We start from the raw sequence: 18,140 nt of genomic DNA, 5'->3' as shown, positions 1-18,140 counted from the left end.
GGCTTCAAAAACTACCTTGGCTTACAAGTAAATGATTTACTGTAAAAAAATTTTTTTTATCTACCGAACTGTAGATAGGTAATCATTTATCAAATATTGCTTTAAGCCTGTACTATTTGAATGTGTTAGGCTAGGTATTGTGGATATACAGTGGTGGTTACAGCATCTGTTTCTTGAGCTTTTGGTAGTTTATTATGATTACAGATGAACAAAAAATCAGTTAAGGAAAAAAATCAGTTTTTATGCTGAAAAGTTTTACTCATATTTCTGTTAGGTTTTTGGAAAACTGTTAAATGTTGGTAAAAATATGTTTTTAGGTATACATGTTTAGAAATACAGTTGTTTAAAGTTCAGAAAAAAAAACTTTTTAAGGTTTATCAGCTATTTACCTCGGATCTAAAAGAAAATTGGTAGGAACTATAGTTGCTGTAGTTGTATATTAAATTCTTAATTTTTTTGGATAAGCGGTGTCCTAGCAGGTTGTGGTTAAAATGTAAGTATTGCATAATGAGTCTGATACTGTCTGTGATACGTGGTTATGTTTCACTGTATTCACGCCATATGTTTTGTCTAGCACATCTCCATATATTGAAAAGTGATAGAGCATTGTTCTGAAATCAGAAAGAGAGTAATAATTAATTCCAAGAAAATCAGTGTGAAGTCAGGTATAAAAGGAATGTAATGTGTTCACCTTTAATTGTTTCAAGTTAATAGTCAAGCTTCCTGCATGTGTAATTTTATGTAACAGTGAGATTCCTAAGAAAATGTGAACCAAAGAATTGAAACATACTTATTTTTTGTAGTTGCTTTGAATTACGGAATTTATAAGCAGGATCTCCCAAGCCTGGATGAGAAACCTCGGATAGTGGTTTTTGTTGATATGGGACATTCAGCTTTTCAAGTGTCTGCTTGTGCTTTTAACAAGGGAAAATTGAAGGTAAAGTCATACATTGGAACTCAGTGTCCAAAACACGTTAAGTGTTGTGACTTTAAGCTACTGAGCCTCTTTACTAGGCTTTTTCTTCTTGGTAATGAAGAGTTTTATTTTAGGTAAAGATGTTAACAAGAAACGGTTGCTAAGGTTGAGCTCCATAAAGATGATGTAATTGTCTTAGCATACTCTTAAGTGTTCTTGTTTAGGAAAGAAAAGGCTTTTTACAGTTATTTTCTATGTAGTCATTTAAAAGTCAAAAATATCTTAGAGATTTATTCCTGACTGATTTGGATTTCATGTTATAATTTAAATATAGTCTTGAGTCTCTTAGTCTTTCATTGTTTGAGTAGTAATATTTAAGATTCTAGTTACAAATGTGATTGAAAATAACCAGACTATTTGTTGTTTCAACCAAATTAGGTACTGGGAACAGCTTTTGATCCTTTCTTAGGAGGAAAAAACTTCGATGAAAAGTTAGTGGAACATTTTTGTGCAGAATTTAAAACTAAGTACAAGTTGGATGCAAAATCCAAAATACGAGCACTCCTACGTCTGTATCAGGAATGTGAAAAACTGAAAAAGCTAATGAGCTCTAACAGCACAGACCTTCCACTGAATATCGAATGCTTTATGAATGATAAAGATGTTTCCGGAAAGATGAACAGGTGTGTCTTGAATTCTACAGATTAAATAGATGGAACTTTTTTTGAAACTATAGCCCAGGTGTCAGTTCTAGTGGGTGTTGTGAGTCTTGGCCTACATTTCAGAATTGTGTGTTACATGCGTGTGGCTGGAGATGCTGTTGTTTATCACCACTAGCTCTAGGGGCACTTATGTGAAGAGGGCTTTTAAAAATACCTTTGCTAAGTACTCTCATGGGTCTAAGTACTACCCTCAAGTCTTCGTGGTATTTTCACTTTTTAGTATTTCTGGGCCAGTAATTGAAAACTTGTTTCACAGAGATACTGTGCAGGGACTGGAAATAACCATTGAAAGTAATGAGAATCAGATCAAAACATTTAGAAGGGCTGGGCATGGTGGTACATGCCTATGGTCACAACTTTTCAGGAGGCTGAGGTGGGAGGATCCCTTGAGCCCAGGAATTTGAGGCTCCAGTGAGCTATGATTGTGCCACTGCACTCAGCAAGACTCTGTGTCAGGGGGAAAAATTTTAGAAGGTAAAATGGCAGTCATAAGCATGTAAAATGATTTGTTTGAGTAATACCAGGAGAACTGATTGTCTTCCGCATCATCTTTCTGCACCTGTTTGGTGTATTTATCAAAAACAAAAGAGCTATAAACTATAATACAGCTAAACTTGGCCCATGTGGGATCCAAGGTGTCTGAGAGGGAAAATAATGAAATTCATTGGGTTGTCAAAAGTAGGACAGGATATTGGTCTTAACTTTTCTAAAAACAAGTTTTTATTTGCTAAGGTCACAATTTGAAGAACTCTGTGCTGAACTTCTGCAAAAGATAGAAGTACCCCTTTATTCACTGTTGGAACAAACTCATCTCAAAGTAGAAGATGTGAGTGCAGTTGAGATTGTTGGAGGCGCTACACGAATTCCAGCTGTGAAGGAAAGAATTGCCAAATTCTTTGGAAAAGATATTAGCACAACACTCAATGCAGATGAAGCAGTAGCCAGAGGATGTGCATTACAGGTACTTTCTCAACTCTGCTTTTGCTTGGTGTACAGTCCTTAAACAGTTTCCACTGGATGTCGTCATGGAGGGATAATAAACAGAGACCTGTGTCTAGGTAGCAGAAGGACATTTTAAACAAACCCGTAAAGCTGTAGGGAGATAAGGCTACTCAAATCTAAAAGATCCAGTAAATTTCAATTGAAAGAACTACCAAGCTGGTGTTTCTCAAGCTGGAAATCAAAAACAGGCATGATTCTGAGGATATCACAGCAAACACAGCTGAAACACTAATTAGCTGTGTGGTAGTGGCAGTTGTTACTTAAAAAGCACACGGGGAATTACAGTGGTAATCTGATATAATAAGGAGTTGATTTAGGGGAAGTTTTCAGGGTGTTAGGAATATTAACAAATGGTTTTAGAAAATAGATAACCCTCTCTTATCGCCAAATTGATTTTTAATCTGCTTATCAGATAAAAAGGCAGCCCAGAATCATGAAGTTAGTTTGGTGAAAAACACCAAATCTAGAAGTTATTCGGTTAAAAAAAGAAAATATTAGTTTATATTTAGGATATTATAGTCAAGATCTAAATATAGTTTTAAATAAAGTTTCAAGTTAACATTTGAGTTTTAAGCTAGTAGCAGTTTTTAAAATATGAAACAGGATTCTGTAAACAAAGGTATTTAGAGTGACTGCCTTTGTATACTTATAAAAGGAAGAATATGTAGATACTAATTATTAATAATAATCCATTGTATTATCCATCCTGTTTTATGGGGTTTTTGTTTTTGCTTTTTTCTTCATAAGGGAATATGCCTCCTTAATTAACTCTGATTCAAATGATGGAAGTTTATATTTTCTTCAGAAGTAGAGCTAATTTTGGCCTCTCTTTTGAAGGATCCTATAGTAAATGATGAATTGACTTTTTTGGTCTATTCAGCTTAATCATCTATTTAGTTATTTTTATATGTCCTGTCTAAATAGGGAATTGTCCACCTATCTGTTGGGTGTTGCCTTTCCCAAATTTGAATTTACCAATGCTTGCTTCATTTACAAAATTACTTAAAAATATGAACATTATGGCCCTTTGGGGGGGTTTCTCAGACATTTGGGGAAAGCAGTGTAGACAGAACTGTTCATGTATGTATGTATTATACATATTCAAAAGTGATACAGTTTGAAATTGCTATCAGCAAGGCATTTCTAGAAAGACCAGGCTTTTTTCCTAATCCCCTGTGAAACCTGTTATTGATTAATCATCGTTATCCTAAGATATATTATTTGTCTTTGTACCTAGTAATTGGCATAGTATTTAGATGGTAAAATAAATTCTTTGTTTAGATGAAATATACTGGAAACAATTCTGGAATGTGAGTTTTTTTTTTTTTTTTTTTTTTTTAAACCCTGTCCATCCATTGGAATTGAGTTTTATATTAAAAGATGACTGGGAAGTGTTCATGTGCTCATGACTTTTTTTTTTTTTTTTTTAAGTGTGCAATACTTTCCCCGGCATTTAAAGTTAGAGAATTTTCCGTCACAGATGCAGTTCCTTTTCCAATATCTCTGATCTGGAACCATGATTCAGAAGATACTGAAGGGTATGTAGCAGAAAATAACATTCAGATACTATAATGTAAAGAAGAAAAATTAACAAATGACTTCTGTAGTAGAGTCATTAACAAATGACTTCTCTAGTAGTCATTAATTTACCTGGAATCTTTCAACAACCAAATCTACCAAAATATTTCTCTCATTTTGGTATTGTAAATGATGAGATAGAATTGATAAAGATTTTAGAAAGTCTCTTTTCTGTTTGTGTAGCACAGTAAGCATATTTTAAGTTCTTCATCTGCTGAATGCCTTTTTCTTTTCTCTCTAGTGTTCATGAAGTGTTTAGCCGAAACCATGCTGCTCCTTTCTCCAAAGTTCTCACCTTTCTGAGAAGGGGGCCTTTTGAGCTAGAAGCTTTCTATTCTGATCCCCAAGGAGTTCCATATCCAGAAGCAAAAATAGGTAAGGAGTTCATTGTGTATATTTTACTCTTTTAGTTAAAGACTTAGCTTCTCACTCATTGTACAAACTTTAAAAGTTGTCTTATTCTTAGTAATGTTGAGGGGAACATAATTCTGTGTGAAGACATTTTCTGTTTAGAATAATGGTGATGGAGAAATATCTTCATTTTATTGAGGAGTCAGCTGGTCTAGAGATAGAATGACTTGGTAGTTCTGTTACTTGGAGTTCTGCTGTTACTTAAAAGTATGTATGTGTGTGTATATATATATGAACACTTTAATATTTTCACTGTTCTGATACAGTCTGTATATAAAGGATTATCCGTGCTTTTAATACTAACTTTTTCTCTAGGTTAAGTGTAATTTGCAGTCTGTTACTTTAATTTAAAACCGGAGTCAACGACCATTGTGAATCTACTTCTCAAGTGTACCATTGTGTTATCTTTTCTAAAGATAAGTTTTTTTTGGTACATATTTTGGAGGGACACTTGACAGCATCCATCTACTTTTACCCATAGTAACTCTCTTTCCCAGACCATAGGTGAAATTTGCCAATATTGCTAGGTCTTTTCAGGACGTACCCTTGCCTCACACCTTTTCATAAATAAATTGTTTGAAGGAGTCCAACCTGATCAGTTGTGTTTTCTTTCTTACTACTTTAAAGGCTAAAATGTTCTGACCCAGAGTTGTGGTGTATTGTTTTTAAAACAGTTTTCATGAATTTATTTTTAGGAAAAGAAATCATTGCATGTAGACTTGTAAGATTTTGATAAATTGGAATCTGTGCATTAACTCTTTACTGTGTGGAAGATAAAATCCCAGCTCTTTGGCATGGCATCTGATTTTTCATGTTTGATTGAAACTGAAAACGTCGTACATACTTGAGCCATCTTACATCCCACTTTCCAGAGTAAATGCTGTTTCTTTAGATAGATGGATCTTTTGGCAAATATTTCCTGAACTACTGATTTGACAATTAATCAAGGTGTATTCCTTCATCTTTCAGTGACATTGTAATTAAATCTATAGTTCTGTGTGTTTATATAGACAGCACTTTAAATACTAGGCAGTTAAATTCCATTTAGAGCTTTGCACATAATAGGTTCAAAATACTTATTTTTGACTCAGTGGTCTCTGGAGTAACAGTACTTACTTGTGGCTATAACTTACACCTAGCACTTGGTTCTGTAGTAAGTGCTCACTGTACTTAATCCTCAGAGGTATAGAAAGGTAACTTTTGTAACAGGTCACACAGCCAGGATTCAAGCCCAGACAGTCTGGATTAAAGTCTACACTTTTAACCATTAGTAATGTTCTGGAACCCCACTGTATTGTACATAATAATTTCAGGCTTTCATACAGATTTTGGCTCGCCTCCCTTATTTAAAACAGCTAAATGTTTTGATTATGTAACCAAGAGAATGGTACTCTTTAAAAGGTTATAGGATTAAAATTCAGCATGTGCTTGCTATCATCTTCCTTATGCTTGCAAACAGATTTTCATGTCCAGTTTATGCTCACCCATCTGGAGAAGTAGGGTAGGAGGAGACAAGGACTGCTTGTTATCAGTATCTTAGACTCAGTGTTTGCCTATTGTTAAATAAAATAGTTATAAGAGTGCTCTTACCTTTGAAAGTTTTTATGGCATGCTAAGATTAATTTCAAGTGTATATATTTTAAGAGGTCATAGTTATATATTAGAGGACTTCAATTTGGTAAAGACTAGGTAGAAGATTTTACAATAGCAGTTCTCAAGTGTTATTTTTTTAGCCTTTGTATTTTTCTTATCTGTCTCCTTTACACAGATAGATTTTTATTGATTTATTAAGAGACACGGTCTCACTTTGTCATTATTGATTTATTAAGAGACACGGTCTCACTTTGTCACCAGGCTGAAGTGCAGTGATGTGATCATAGCTCAATGCCACCTTGAACTCTTGGGCTCAAGGAGTCCTCCCACCTCAGACTCCTGAGTAGCTGGGACTACAGGTGCATGCCACTGTGCTCGGCTGATTTATTATTCATTTTTTTAATTTGTATTTTTTTTGTAGAGACAGATCTCACTATCTTGCCCAGGCTGGTCTCAAACTCTTGGGCTCAAGTGACCCACCACGGCCTCCCAAAGTGCTGGGATTACAGACATGAACCACCCACCTGGCCTCCTCTGTAGAGATTTAGACTTAATTCTAAATAAATTGTGATTTTGTGATTGTTGTTGTTGTTGTTGTTCTAGGCCGCTTTGTAGTTCAGAATGTTTCTGCACAGAAAGATGGAGAAAAATCTAGAGTAAAAGTCAAAGTGCGAGTCAACACCCATGGCATTTTCACCATCTCTACGGCATCTATGGTGGAGAAAGTCCCAACTGAGGAGAATGAAATGTCTTCTGAAGCTGACATGGAGTGTCTGAATCAGAGACCACCAGAAAACCCAGACACTGATGTAAGTTTGTGGATAAACCTTTGTGTTTGAATAGAGTTGACTTAGTTCTAAGCTATAGGAGAATTGGGTAGGGAAGGGTTAAAATGAATGTTTTCCTTCATAAATAATTCTGATCAGAATTTTAGGTAATGATAATAGCGCTTGCCAGTTAGTGGTAATACACAGCTTGAAATTTGGTGAATTGTGACTAAATTCTGTGTAACTTAATTTGAAGTAACTAGTATATGACAGAGTAGATGATGTTTCATTGAGTTGGGAGTTTTTTGGTTTTTTGAAGACATAGACCACACATTGAGAAGTCGAATGTTGACTGACGTTTAAGAAACTTAAAAAACAGACTGCTACAAAAACTGTTTGAAATAGCTACCAAATATTAAAGTTTTTTAAATTGTATGGCAAAATTGGCTTTGATATTTTAGAACTTGTTTTTATTTTTACATGGTTTTCTGTATGGTGGGAGGAAGGAAGAGAAGTGTCTGTAGCGTATAGTAAGAGTTGTTATTCATCATTAGCATGAGTGCTAGTTCTGTGTGGTCAACAGAAGAATTTTAGGAAGCTAAAGTATTACAATAATTACAGTTTATTTCTAGGGAATAACTAGAAGTAGCTTAAGAGGGAGGCAGTGTGGTGTTTTAGTTAAGATGTGAGAAAGTGCGTTATCTAGTGATCACTGTTACCTTTCTAGAACATCTAAGCAACATAAACATTCTGAACCTTAGTTTTATTCTCATCTAGAAAAATTCTAATGTACAGTAATGGGTTAAATGATGAGTGCCATATACTTTCTCAATCTCTTTAGTACCTTTTGGATATCAGGAATGCCTTGTTTCTAAATACTTCAGTGTCTATCTTAGAATCTTGACCTTAGAAGAAAAATATGAGAGAGTTCAGTGTGGACAGAAAGTAGTTAACCTAGAGTATTTCAGCCCTCTTCTAAAGATGGGTAAAGATCAAGCAAGCACTAATATATTAGGGATTGAGGGCTACTAAAAAAGAAAATTAGGAAACTCTAGGGTTCATTCTTCTTTTTCTTTACCAAATTTTTAATTAGGATTGTTAATATGTAGCATTTATACTTTACTCTGAGATCTTTTAAGGTATAAGTAGCTGGATCACAGAAAGTGGGGACAGAGTGAGTCTTGGCTATCTATAAGCTGAAGTGATAAATCCCGAAATAACTGATAATTGGCCATTTTATGTAATTGTTTAGTAAATTGAAATGGAGATACGTTGAGATCCATGATGGCTGCTGGTAAAATAGGTTTTGGAAGCTCGTTTCTAGGAAAGAGGCCTGGAGTAATCTGTTTCCAGTGCCTTAGAGAATTAATATCTGTACTAACTTAGATGAGCTTCCTAAGGGCGAGTTCTTGATTCTTGATTGTCATCACATCAATTAAATGCTTACTTGTGTTATTTAACGATATTAACTACTGTCATTCAAAGAATTTTTTACAGGTTTAGAATTTCTACAGAAGTTTTCAAGTACTTTGTGTTCATTTTGTTTTTATCCAGTACCTTTTCTCCCCACCTGTTCAGATTTCAGAAATTGAGTGTACTTTCTTTGGTGCCCTTTAACTTTAAAAATTTATAGAAGTACACCTGCTTTCTACATCCTTTGTGCCTGGGCTTTCATTTCAGAAAAATGTCCAGCAAGACAACAGTGAAGCTGGAACACAGCCCCAGGTACAAACTGATGCTCAACAAACCTCACAGTCTCCCCCTTCACCTGAACTTACCTCAGAAGAAAACAAAATCCCAGATGCTGACAAAGTGAGTGACTCTTCTAGTTCATTCCATTAGACAATGTTGCAACGTGTAATCATTAATGATATCATTAAATTGCAGTTTCAAGAGCAAGCACCAAATGATTTCATTCTGTGTAGGATTTTTTTCTGTTGATTTTCTATGTATTTTTCAACTAAAACCAGTTAGAGGTATTCAAGCTCAATTAAGGGAATTGAATGTCCTGCTTTAAACTTTTAAAAGCTTCTCTTGATTAACTGCCACTCGAAGTAACAAGAGACTAATGTATACAGTTCGTTGTCTTTCAAAGAGCAGAGGTATCTTCTGATACCAAAGGCAGAACTTGGTATTTCCCAGGGCTACATGATTAGTTTTCACTTGAACTAATCAGATGATAAATATATGGGCTATAGGAGTCTAGTAAACTTTCTCCTCTCAAGCCATCGGTCAAATTTAAGTAAATTAAATATGGTGATCTGGTAATAACCAGATTGCACTTCAAGGTAATTATTTTTTTGTCCTGCTTCCACAGTAGGTATTGGAAGCTAACTTAAATAGTGATGTTGTGTGCCTTGGAAAATGACAGTTTGTAATCAGACCTTTAAGATTCATGGTCAGATGGATATTGAAAAATTTCTGTTGTTAACTATGAATCACTGTATGTTTTGTAGAACTTTATTTTCTGTACAAGTTACATGTAAATAATTAGCCTGCTCTTGGTTGTTTGGTTTCTCTTACATTCTGAGGGTAGAGTTTTTTATCCTCAGGCAAATTACAGAATCTTTCATTGGGTCAGGATAGGTTTCTATACTATGTAAAAGTTTCCAGTTTTTAATTTTTCTGTCCCCTCATTGATCCTGGGGGCTCCCAATGTGAGCTATGGGTCCTGACTCTGATTTCTGAAAGCTGCTCTCTGTTTTCTACTGTTAAGTTGTGTGATGATGGTGGTTATTTGGAAAAATAGATGCTTAGTTTCAACAGCACACTCCTTGACTTGGGATGAGCATACACATCAGCTCTTGCTGATAGTCTTAGTACCTGTCTAGAACATGACATTGGGTAGGATCTCATTCATGCTCCTTAGTTGTAGGTAGGACCGCTAGTCTCAAACCTTTTGGAGCATGATTACTCACCCCTTTGGAGAGGGTTCCTCATCCATTCCATGTTGAACTGCCATTTTGTGATGCTGGTTTTGTCAGTAGTTGGTTTAATTGGGTACTATCAGGTTGTCTTGTCTTCATTTAACTTCCATACATGTGCTGTTATCCATTTGTTTCCCAACATCTGTTGCTCTCCAGTGTCTTCCTAGGTGTATGTTTGATTGGATTCATTTTTCTTTCCTGTGGCTCATGCCCTCAGAGCATGCATAATGTATTGAAGGATTGTGTGCACTAGCAGGAAAATGATGTGGGGAGGACTGTAGGCTGACTGCCTAGCTCATCCGTAGTGATACAGCTTATGGCACTTGATAGGTGATTTCTAAGGAACACTGAGATCAGTCTCTGGAACGTGGGATCTAATTCCATCTCTTTAATTTTAGGCAAGTCATTGAACTTTCTAGACCCAGTTTCTTCGATAAAGTGCCTAAGATTTTTAATCCATTATAACTCCTCAAAATTATCTATGGCTATGATTATTGTGCCTCATGGGCCAGTCTCTTCCCATTTTACCATCCTACCTACAGGATACATGTTACACACTGTGGTTGTTATCTGATCTGTCATACAACTGAGTCTGCTCAGTTGTGTTCTTTGTCATTTGTATTAGTAGGAACCTGCAGAAATGGAAATGCATAGCAAAGGCTTGGAAAATTGAAGGCCACAGGAGATACTTAACTTCTTTAGCCCTGTATTTACATATTTTGAAAAACCTACATAAATGATTGGCATGTGTCACATCAGTCCATTTGCTACTTTAAGACTCATCTCTTTTTACCTTGCAAAGTTGCTTATGAGAAATGATACAATTCAAAGGTGGATAGTAATAATATGTGTGTGTGTGTGTGTGTGTGTGTATGGAGTATATATATATATACTCCAAGTTCAATAAGGAAATTTTAAAAGGCACTCATCAGCATAGTGCTAGTTGTAATTAAAGCAGGCATACTGGCATATAGGGCCTTTAATATTATAGGAATTAAGATGATCCTAACGTGTTTTGTACTGGTCGAAGCTTATCCTTAGGTGACAGGTTCTAGAGTCTATAAAGATAATTTAGTAATTTTCACTTTTTGACTCATGGGATTTACAAGAATATTTAAAGGGCTTAGAAAGTAAAGACTTGCGAAGAAAAGCTTTAGCAGGAGAGATTGTTCAATATAGAAGAAAAAAATATCCCAGTGAATTCCTGAAGGAAGGTATGGCATATTTAATAGCAGCCCTGATTTTAAATAGTGGGAATTAGATGATCCTGTAGACCCTTCCAACTTTATGATTTTTAGAGATTTTATTTTTGCCCAAGTCATCAGTAAGTATGAGGAAATTTTTTTTGTGTTTTTCTAAGTGGGTTGTTTAAAATTTTTTCCTTTTTTTATTCCTCTTCCCAAGGCAAATGAAAAAAAAGTTGACCAGCCTCCAGAAGCTAAAAAGCCCAAAATAAAGGTGGTGAATGTTGAGCTGCCTATTGAAGCCAACTTGGTCTGGCAGTTAGGGAAAGACCTTCTTAACATGTATATTGAGACAGAGGTAAGTACTTCAATTAAATATTTTTATTTTGAAATATGTTTAGTTTCTTGGCCCTGATACCTATATTTCTAGTAGATAAATGGCCATAATTCTTTCTCATCCCAAGTTTTATATAGTTTTAGGGATAGGATGAAGACAAAACTAACGAATTTTGCAGTTTAATTTTTTTTAACAAAAAAAATCTTTCTGCTTGATCATTCTGCTTGATATAACATGATTGGCTGAGTTCTTGTGAAAAAATCGGATGGCAGTAAATCATAACAGAGCACAGTACACTTGGAATTTCACGGCACACTAAATATTTCTATTAGAATACATTGTGTTTTTTTAGTAGTCTGAAATTCTAGAATAATATGTGAAATAATTGAGATTTGGTTTTTCCATACTGAGGTGGGAACATTGTATTTGGGAGTTTATTTAACAATAAACTGTAGTCCATTTATTTATCTTTGATTTAAAAATGTGGCAGAGTGGTGTGACTGTTATACATTGGCCAGTATTAATCTGAATATGGATAACCATTTGTATACAAGAAAACAAAATTACATTTAAGCAGTAGCTTGATTTTTTTTTTTTAGCATTAAATATGAAGTCTGTGTAATCTGTTACAATGTTAAAAAAATCAAACTTCAGCCTGAGTATTTAGAAAATGGAAATGTCTGTTTGGTTTGTAGGAAGAGTTTGACAAGGTATAAATTGGAACTGTGTTAACACTAAAATTTGTTTTGTATCATTTTTTTTAAACCCCAGAGTCTACATATTTAGAATTTAGCTTGAGTTAACTAGAAGACTGGAATTAACCTTTCCTGTTTCCTGACAGGGTAAGATGATAATGCAAGATAAATTGGAAAAAGAAAGGAATGATGCTAAAAATGCAGTTGAGGAATATGTGTATGAGTTCAGAGACAAGCTGTGTGGACCATATGAAAAATTTATATGTGAGCAGGTATGTCTTAGAGCTCTGTTTTTGTTCAGATAGTCTCATATAAAGTGTTTAATATCAAAATTGACAGTTGAGGCTTAAGCTTTTACTCAATTATGTAACTTAAACTTTTTAGAAACAGAAAACAAAGTTATAGAGAAAGAGGCTTGTTGGTGATGAGCAGTTTTATTTTGTACTAGCCTACCCCCAAAACCCTTCATTTTTACCATCTAGAAGAGAGAACCTATCAAATATTTATGTAGAGTCTATGGCATTACTGTCATAGGGTCTAGGATAAATACGAGAAAAATCTTCGCTTTTAAAGACGTCAAATGCGGTGACACTGCTGCCTCGGTAGCTTTCCTGTCATTGTTTCATCTCATAAGATGTGTTCATCCAGTCATTCCAGAGCTTACTAAGCCCCGTTATTCCCCTTATCCCTTTTCTTGACTCCCAGTTAGTATGGCTGTGAGTAAATCCCAGAAGCACAACTGTGAAAGATAGGACTTGGAAAAAAGAAACTGACTAGATAAAAATCTAGGATTTAGTTACGGGTCATTTAAAGTGAAATTTGGAGTCTGTTTTATTAATAGTTCTAAGGTCTCTGGGCTACCTTGTAATGTAATTCAGTTCTTAGCTCTGTCCTGACGTTCTCTGAGTTTCTTATGGTGGGGTCTGTAAAGTTGAGATGACCGAACCAGGTAGGACCTCCCAGGGCTAGAGTAGAAGTCATACCATACATGAACCGGTTAGGAATGATTTTTTCATGTGTTCAGTGATTGTCAACTTGTATAGCTTCCCCTTCAGCATTTGATAGTTGTGTAAGTCAACAAAAAGTTACTAAGACCTGGTTTTATTTTTTGGAGAGCAGGAAGATACTCTTCTAGAAACCACATTTCATTGTACAGATTGGGCTTCTAAGATAAAACATTTTAAGTCAATGAGAGCCATTTTCAAGGTCTCTGTGTAACAAGGCAGAGAAGCCAAATCAGAGTGCCTTCCTAGATAAGATTAGCTACCTAGTGTGAGAATACCTCTTTGTTGTGAAAAATTCTGAAGTACGAGTGCCACTAATATTGTCATGTTTTGTGTTAAGGATCATCAAAATTTTTTGAGACTCCTCACAGAAACTGAAGACTGGCTGTATGAAGAAGGAGAGGACCAAGCTAAACAAGCATATGTTGACAAGTTGGAAGAATTAATGGTAGGTCGTTTTCTCCCCCAAAAGGTGGTACTTTTGTTTTAAACTATAGACTTTAAAATAAAAGTATGATAACTATTAATTTATTACATTTTATTTTAGAAAATTGGCACTCCAGTTAAAGTTCGGTTTCAGGAAGCCGAAGAACGGCCAAAAATGTTTGAAGAACTAGGACAGAGGCTGCAGCACTATGCCAAGATAGCAGCTGACTTCAGAAATAAGGTGAGTCAGTCTTTTTGTACATAGGGAGGAAGTTAACCTAGATTTTAATAAGCTAACACAAGCTGGGAATCATCATGAATAGTCTTAACTTTGAAATTTTGGTATTTGAGGTTAGAGGTAGATTTGAACTTGAGCTTCCTGGAAAGTTGAGTCAAATGAGATACTGTTGTTCAATAAATTCTACAGAATGACCGTGTTATTTTTGTTCAGGATGAGAAATACAACCATATTGATGAGTCTGAAATGAAAAAAGTTGAGAAGTCTGTTAATGAAGTGATGGAATGGATGAATAATGTCATGAATGCTCAGGCTAAAAAGAGTCTTGATCAGGATCCAGTTGTACGTGCTCAGGAAATTAAAACAAAAATCAAGGTGAGTGTTACTGTCTTGTGTTTACTGCGGGGTTCACTTACGGACTCAAGTTGCAATCATTTGAACCTTCAACATAGCAATTTTTCCTGTAAATCTTTTACCTCATCCTAACTGAAACCAGCTTTTCTTAGTCTATTATTCTGTCACAAAATACAGAAGACCTCATAAGTTTGTTGAATTTCCACTTCTCCATTTATTCATTCATTTCAACAAGTGTATTTGTTGAGCACCTGTCATGTACCAGTCCTTGTTCTCAGGATTAAACAAGTGTGCAAAGTGTAGTCTCTGCCCTTATGGAACTCATCTTGTAATGGGAGGGAGACCAACAGTAAACAAGCCTGTGTCATCTATCAGAGATGTTAAGTGCTATAGGGAAACAAAGTAAGGAAAAAGGGGTTAGGAAATTCTAGGTCTTGTATGTGAGGCTGGAAGGAAACTGGGAAAAGTGTTCTTCTGGAGTAATGTTCAAACACAGTGAAGGTCAAGGAAAAGTGACCCTTTTAAGCACTGTCAGTTTCAAGCTGTAAACTTGAATTCTAGCTCTTTCCTCACTAGTTTTCCTGATCTTGAAGTTACTTAACCTCTTTGAACCATTGTCTTCCATGAAGTGGGGATTATAATTTCTGTCTTTTAACACTGTTGTGAGGATTGAAGGAATATATGTAAGTACATAGTCCTAACACATCGTGGAAGAATATTAATACTCTCTTTTGGTCAGAATGTAAACTGTGGTTTGGGGCAAGTGTAATGAGAAAATGTAATTATTTTATGTGTAATTGGAGTTGGTAGAAAAATAGTGGGTTGGGTATGTGGAGAAGCAGTTGAAAATGAACTGGATGGATCTGAGTTAATCTGATAACTAGTTTTTGTTTTCTTTAGGAATTGAACAACACATGTGAACCCGTTGTAACACAACCGAAACCAAAAATTGAATCACCCAAACTGGAAAGAACTCCAAATGGCCCAAATATTGATAAAAAGGAAGAAGATTTAGAAGACAAAAACAATTTTGGTGCTGAACCTCCACATCAGAATGGTGAATGTTACCCTAATGAGAAAAATTCTGTTAATATGGACTTGGACTAGATAACCTTAAATTGGCCTATTCCTTCAATTAATAAAATATTTTTGCCATAGTATGTGACTCTACATAACATACTGAAACTATTTATATTTTCTTTTTTAAGGATGTTTAGAAATTTTGTGTATTATATGGAAAAAGAAAAAAAGCTAAGTCTGTAGTCTTTATGATCCTAAAAGGGAAAATTGCCTTGGTAACTTTCAGATTCCTGTGGAATTGTGAATTCATACTAAGCTTTCTGTGCAGTCTCACCATTTGCATCACTGAGGATGAAACTGACTTTTGTCTTTTGGAGAAAAAAAACTGTACTGCTTGTTCAAGAGGGCTGTGATTAAAATCTTTAAGCATTTGTTCCTGCCAAGGTAGTTTTCTTGCATTTTGCTCTCCATTCAGCATGTGTGTGGGTGTGGATGTTTATAAACAAGACTAAGTCTGACTTCATAAGGGCTTTCTAAAACCATTTCTGTCCAAGAGAAAATGACTTTTTGCTTTGATATTAAAAATTCAGTGAGTAAAACAAAAGCTAGTCAAATGTGTTAGCAGCATGCAGAACAAAAACTTTAAACTTTCTCTCTCACTATACAGTATATTGTCATGTGAAAGTGTGGAATGGAAGAAATGTCGATCCTGTTGTAACTGATTGTGAACACTTTTATGAGCTTTAAAATAAAGTTCATCTTATGGTGTCATTTCTAAACTGTTGATTTTGTCACTAATTTAAAAAATGAGATGAGGGAGAATATGAATTATTCTAGCAGAAATGAAGTTAGTGTCCAGTTTTTCTTTTTTACTGCTTATGTTCTCTTTTCTAAGTGAAAATGTTTTTCTCCTGACAGAAAAATAGCATATGTTTATTACATTAAAGCATTTTAAAAATACTATAAAGTGAATAAAACTTAAAATCTTGCCACCCAGAAGAAAACATTGTTAACACTTCGTTATACATCCTGGGAGCCTTTTACCCCTAATGATGGGGGTATATTTGTGTGAGTGTCTATGTTATAGTGCTGTAGGCTGTTTTTAAAAACTCTATGCCAGGGAAATTAGTAAATACAGTCAAGTGTTGTAACTGCATAAATGTAGTGAGTTCATTATAAAGACATACTTAAAAATACCAATCTTGCTATTGGTAGATTTAGGTGTTTCTCATTTTTGCTGTTCTAAATAATGCTGCAGTGAATCTATCTGGTTGTTTTGTAAGCACAAAATTGAAGTAGTGTTGGAGGTAGGGGAGAAGACACATGCACTTAGGATAGCACTTAGGATAGGTGACAACCAGCTCCTCACTAGGGTGCAACAGTTTATTCTTTTTTTTTTTTTTTGTAGAGCTGGGGTTTCGCTATGTTGCCCAAGTTAGTCTTGAACTCCTGGGCTCAAGCAGTCTGTCTGCCTCAGCCTCCCAAAGTGCTGGGATTACATGGCGTGAGCCACCATGCCCAGCCATTTATGATCTTGATGAGGGCCAACTTTCCCTCTTCCACAAGGGATTAATCTTAGAACTATAGCCAATTTATTATAAGTACTATTTAGCTACTCTGTGCTCCACACATCACATGGAGTAATATCTTCAAACTGTGAGGTTTAGTAACACTTGACTGCTGAGGTTTATTTCCTCAGCTCTGATGCTTCCTGGGTGAAGATGTAAGTTATTAAATTAACTCAAATTTTAAAGCTAACACTTCATTCCATCTAGACCAGGTAGCTCGTCATTTGTACGTCTGATAGGTGCTTCAACATCAGAATCGGCTTATTTTTCATGCATTGCATATTGTACTCATTTGTAATATTGGAATGTAAAATGTTCTAAGAATCTTTATGTCAGCTATTCAGCATTTCCCTACTTTATAATTTCTAGCTGCTTTACCATTTAGCAACTTTAAATTTTTATGCAGTTAATATGTTTCTCTGGTTTTTATGTTTTCTGAATGTCTTTAATGCACATTAATGTATACTTAGTAAATACACATTTACACATTGAGAAGTGAAGATAGGTTTGTGTTCTGTGTACAATTAGGACATCCATTAAAAAAGATTTTTAAAAACTGTGAATGGGAAAACATGTTTTTCCTCCTGTCCTAAAATAGAACCTGATGACGGGAGGGAGCATCAGTCAGTCTGGCCTAAATCAGTGTACTGCGTTTTTGGATGCGGGCAAAAGTATTGTCATGTCGATTACTTTATAATAACATATTAATATCGTTGGCTCAAACAGTTGTGATATATACCTAGTAATCATCGAGGATCTCAAAGATATGTACCAGTTTGAATAAATGCTGTTTAAAGATTAAATTTTACAATTCATTTTAAATTGTCATTTTGTGACAATATTTCTAAACAACGTCCATTTTTAATAACAGTTGAATTTTGAGTCTACTTTGTCATGAATATTATGTCTGAGCAATGATTAACTTACTTTTCTTGGGTAAAATCCCAATGTTTGCTTGATTATTTATCAAAAGAAATAGTGCAATTAATTTGACTAGTGTAACCTGCCTCTACAAAATAGCCTATTGGAAGTTAGTTTCTGAAGGGCTAAAATCTTTAGCTACTGTGATTAATGACTTGCGTTTGTAAGCAGCATTCAAGATACTTTTTTTTCTACATTACCACTTGTCAATTTATATCCAGACTTCTATTTTGCCTGTGGTGTTTTGATTGTTGTGGAGTAATATCTCTTGCCATCTATCATAGTTTTCATAGCACAAAACAATGACATCAGCTTTTCTGGGAAGATGGAGTCTATACAAATATTTGGAGAGAGGTTGACTCTCTCCAAGTACTGAGTAATTTTGGTATGGTTAAGCTCTTCTAAGTGGGCAGAATGATGAGAAGTGTTCCCCTATTTGCTCTGGCATGTGTGCTATGGTTTTCTTGTATTGGTCTA

At 35.1% G+C, this 18,140-nt stretch overlaps 1 protein-coding gene across 6 annotated transcripts in view; it reads left to right on the top strand.

Annotated features, from left to right (window-relative positions):
• The window catches only part of HSPH1 (heat shock protein family H (Hsp110) member 1), a 28,088-nt gene extending 12,135 nt beyond the window's left edge, over positions 1–15,953 (top strand). For 4 of the 6 annotated variants that reach the window (XM_055360349.1, XM_004054341.4, XM_019039757.3 and 1 more), the window contains 13 exons: positions 804–937; positions 1,355–1,599; positions 2,371–2,599; positions 4,072–4,178; positions 4,460–4,593; positions 6,826–7,031; positions 8,670–8,801; positions 11,321–11,458; positions 12,279–12,404; positions 13,477–13,584; positions 13,684–13,803; positions 14,014–14,175; positions 15,055–15,953. In XM_055360349.1, coding sequence (XP_055216324.1) covers positions 804–937; positions 1,355–1,599; positions 2,371–2,599; positions 4,072–4,178; positions 4,460–4,593; positions 6,826–7,031; positions 8,670–8,801; positions 11,321–11,458; positions 12,279–12,404; positions 13,477–13,584; positions 13,684–13,803; positions 14,014–14,175; positions 15,055–15,261 — 2,048 coding nt within the window. In that variant the 3' untranslated portion in view covers positions 15,262–15,953. The remainder of the gene's footprint in view (positions 1–803; positions 938–1,354; positions 1,600–2,370; positions 2,600–4,071; positions 4,179–4,459; positions 4,594–6,825; positions 7,032–8,669; positions 8,802–11,320; positions 11,459–12,278; positions 12,405–13,476; positions 13,585–13,683; positions 13,804–14,013; positions 14,176–15,054) is intronic. The other 2 variants (XM_055360348.2, XM_055360350.1) reach the window with 1 other exon arrangement.
• The last annotated feature ends 2,187 nt before the right edge of the window (positions 15,954–18,140 follow it).

This window comes from Gorilla gorilla, chromosome 14, assembly GCF_029281585.2.
Source record: "Gorilla gorilla gorilla isolate KB3781 chromosome 14, NHGRI_mGorGor1-v2.1_pri, whole genome shotgun sequence".
Taxonomy (NCBI): domain Eukaryota; kingdom Metazoa; phylum Chordata; class Mammalia; order Primates; family Hominidae; genus Gorilla; species Gorilla gorilla.
The sequence above is the reverse complement of the archived record's forward strand: the minus strand, read 5'-3'. Positions and strand labels throughout refer to the sequence as shown.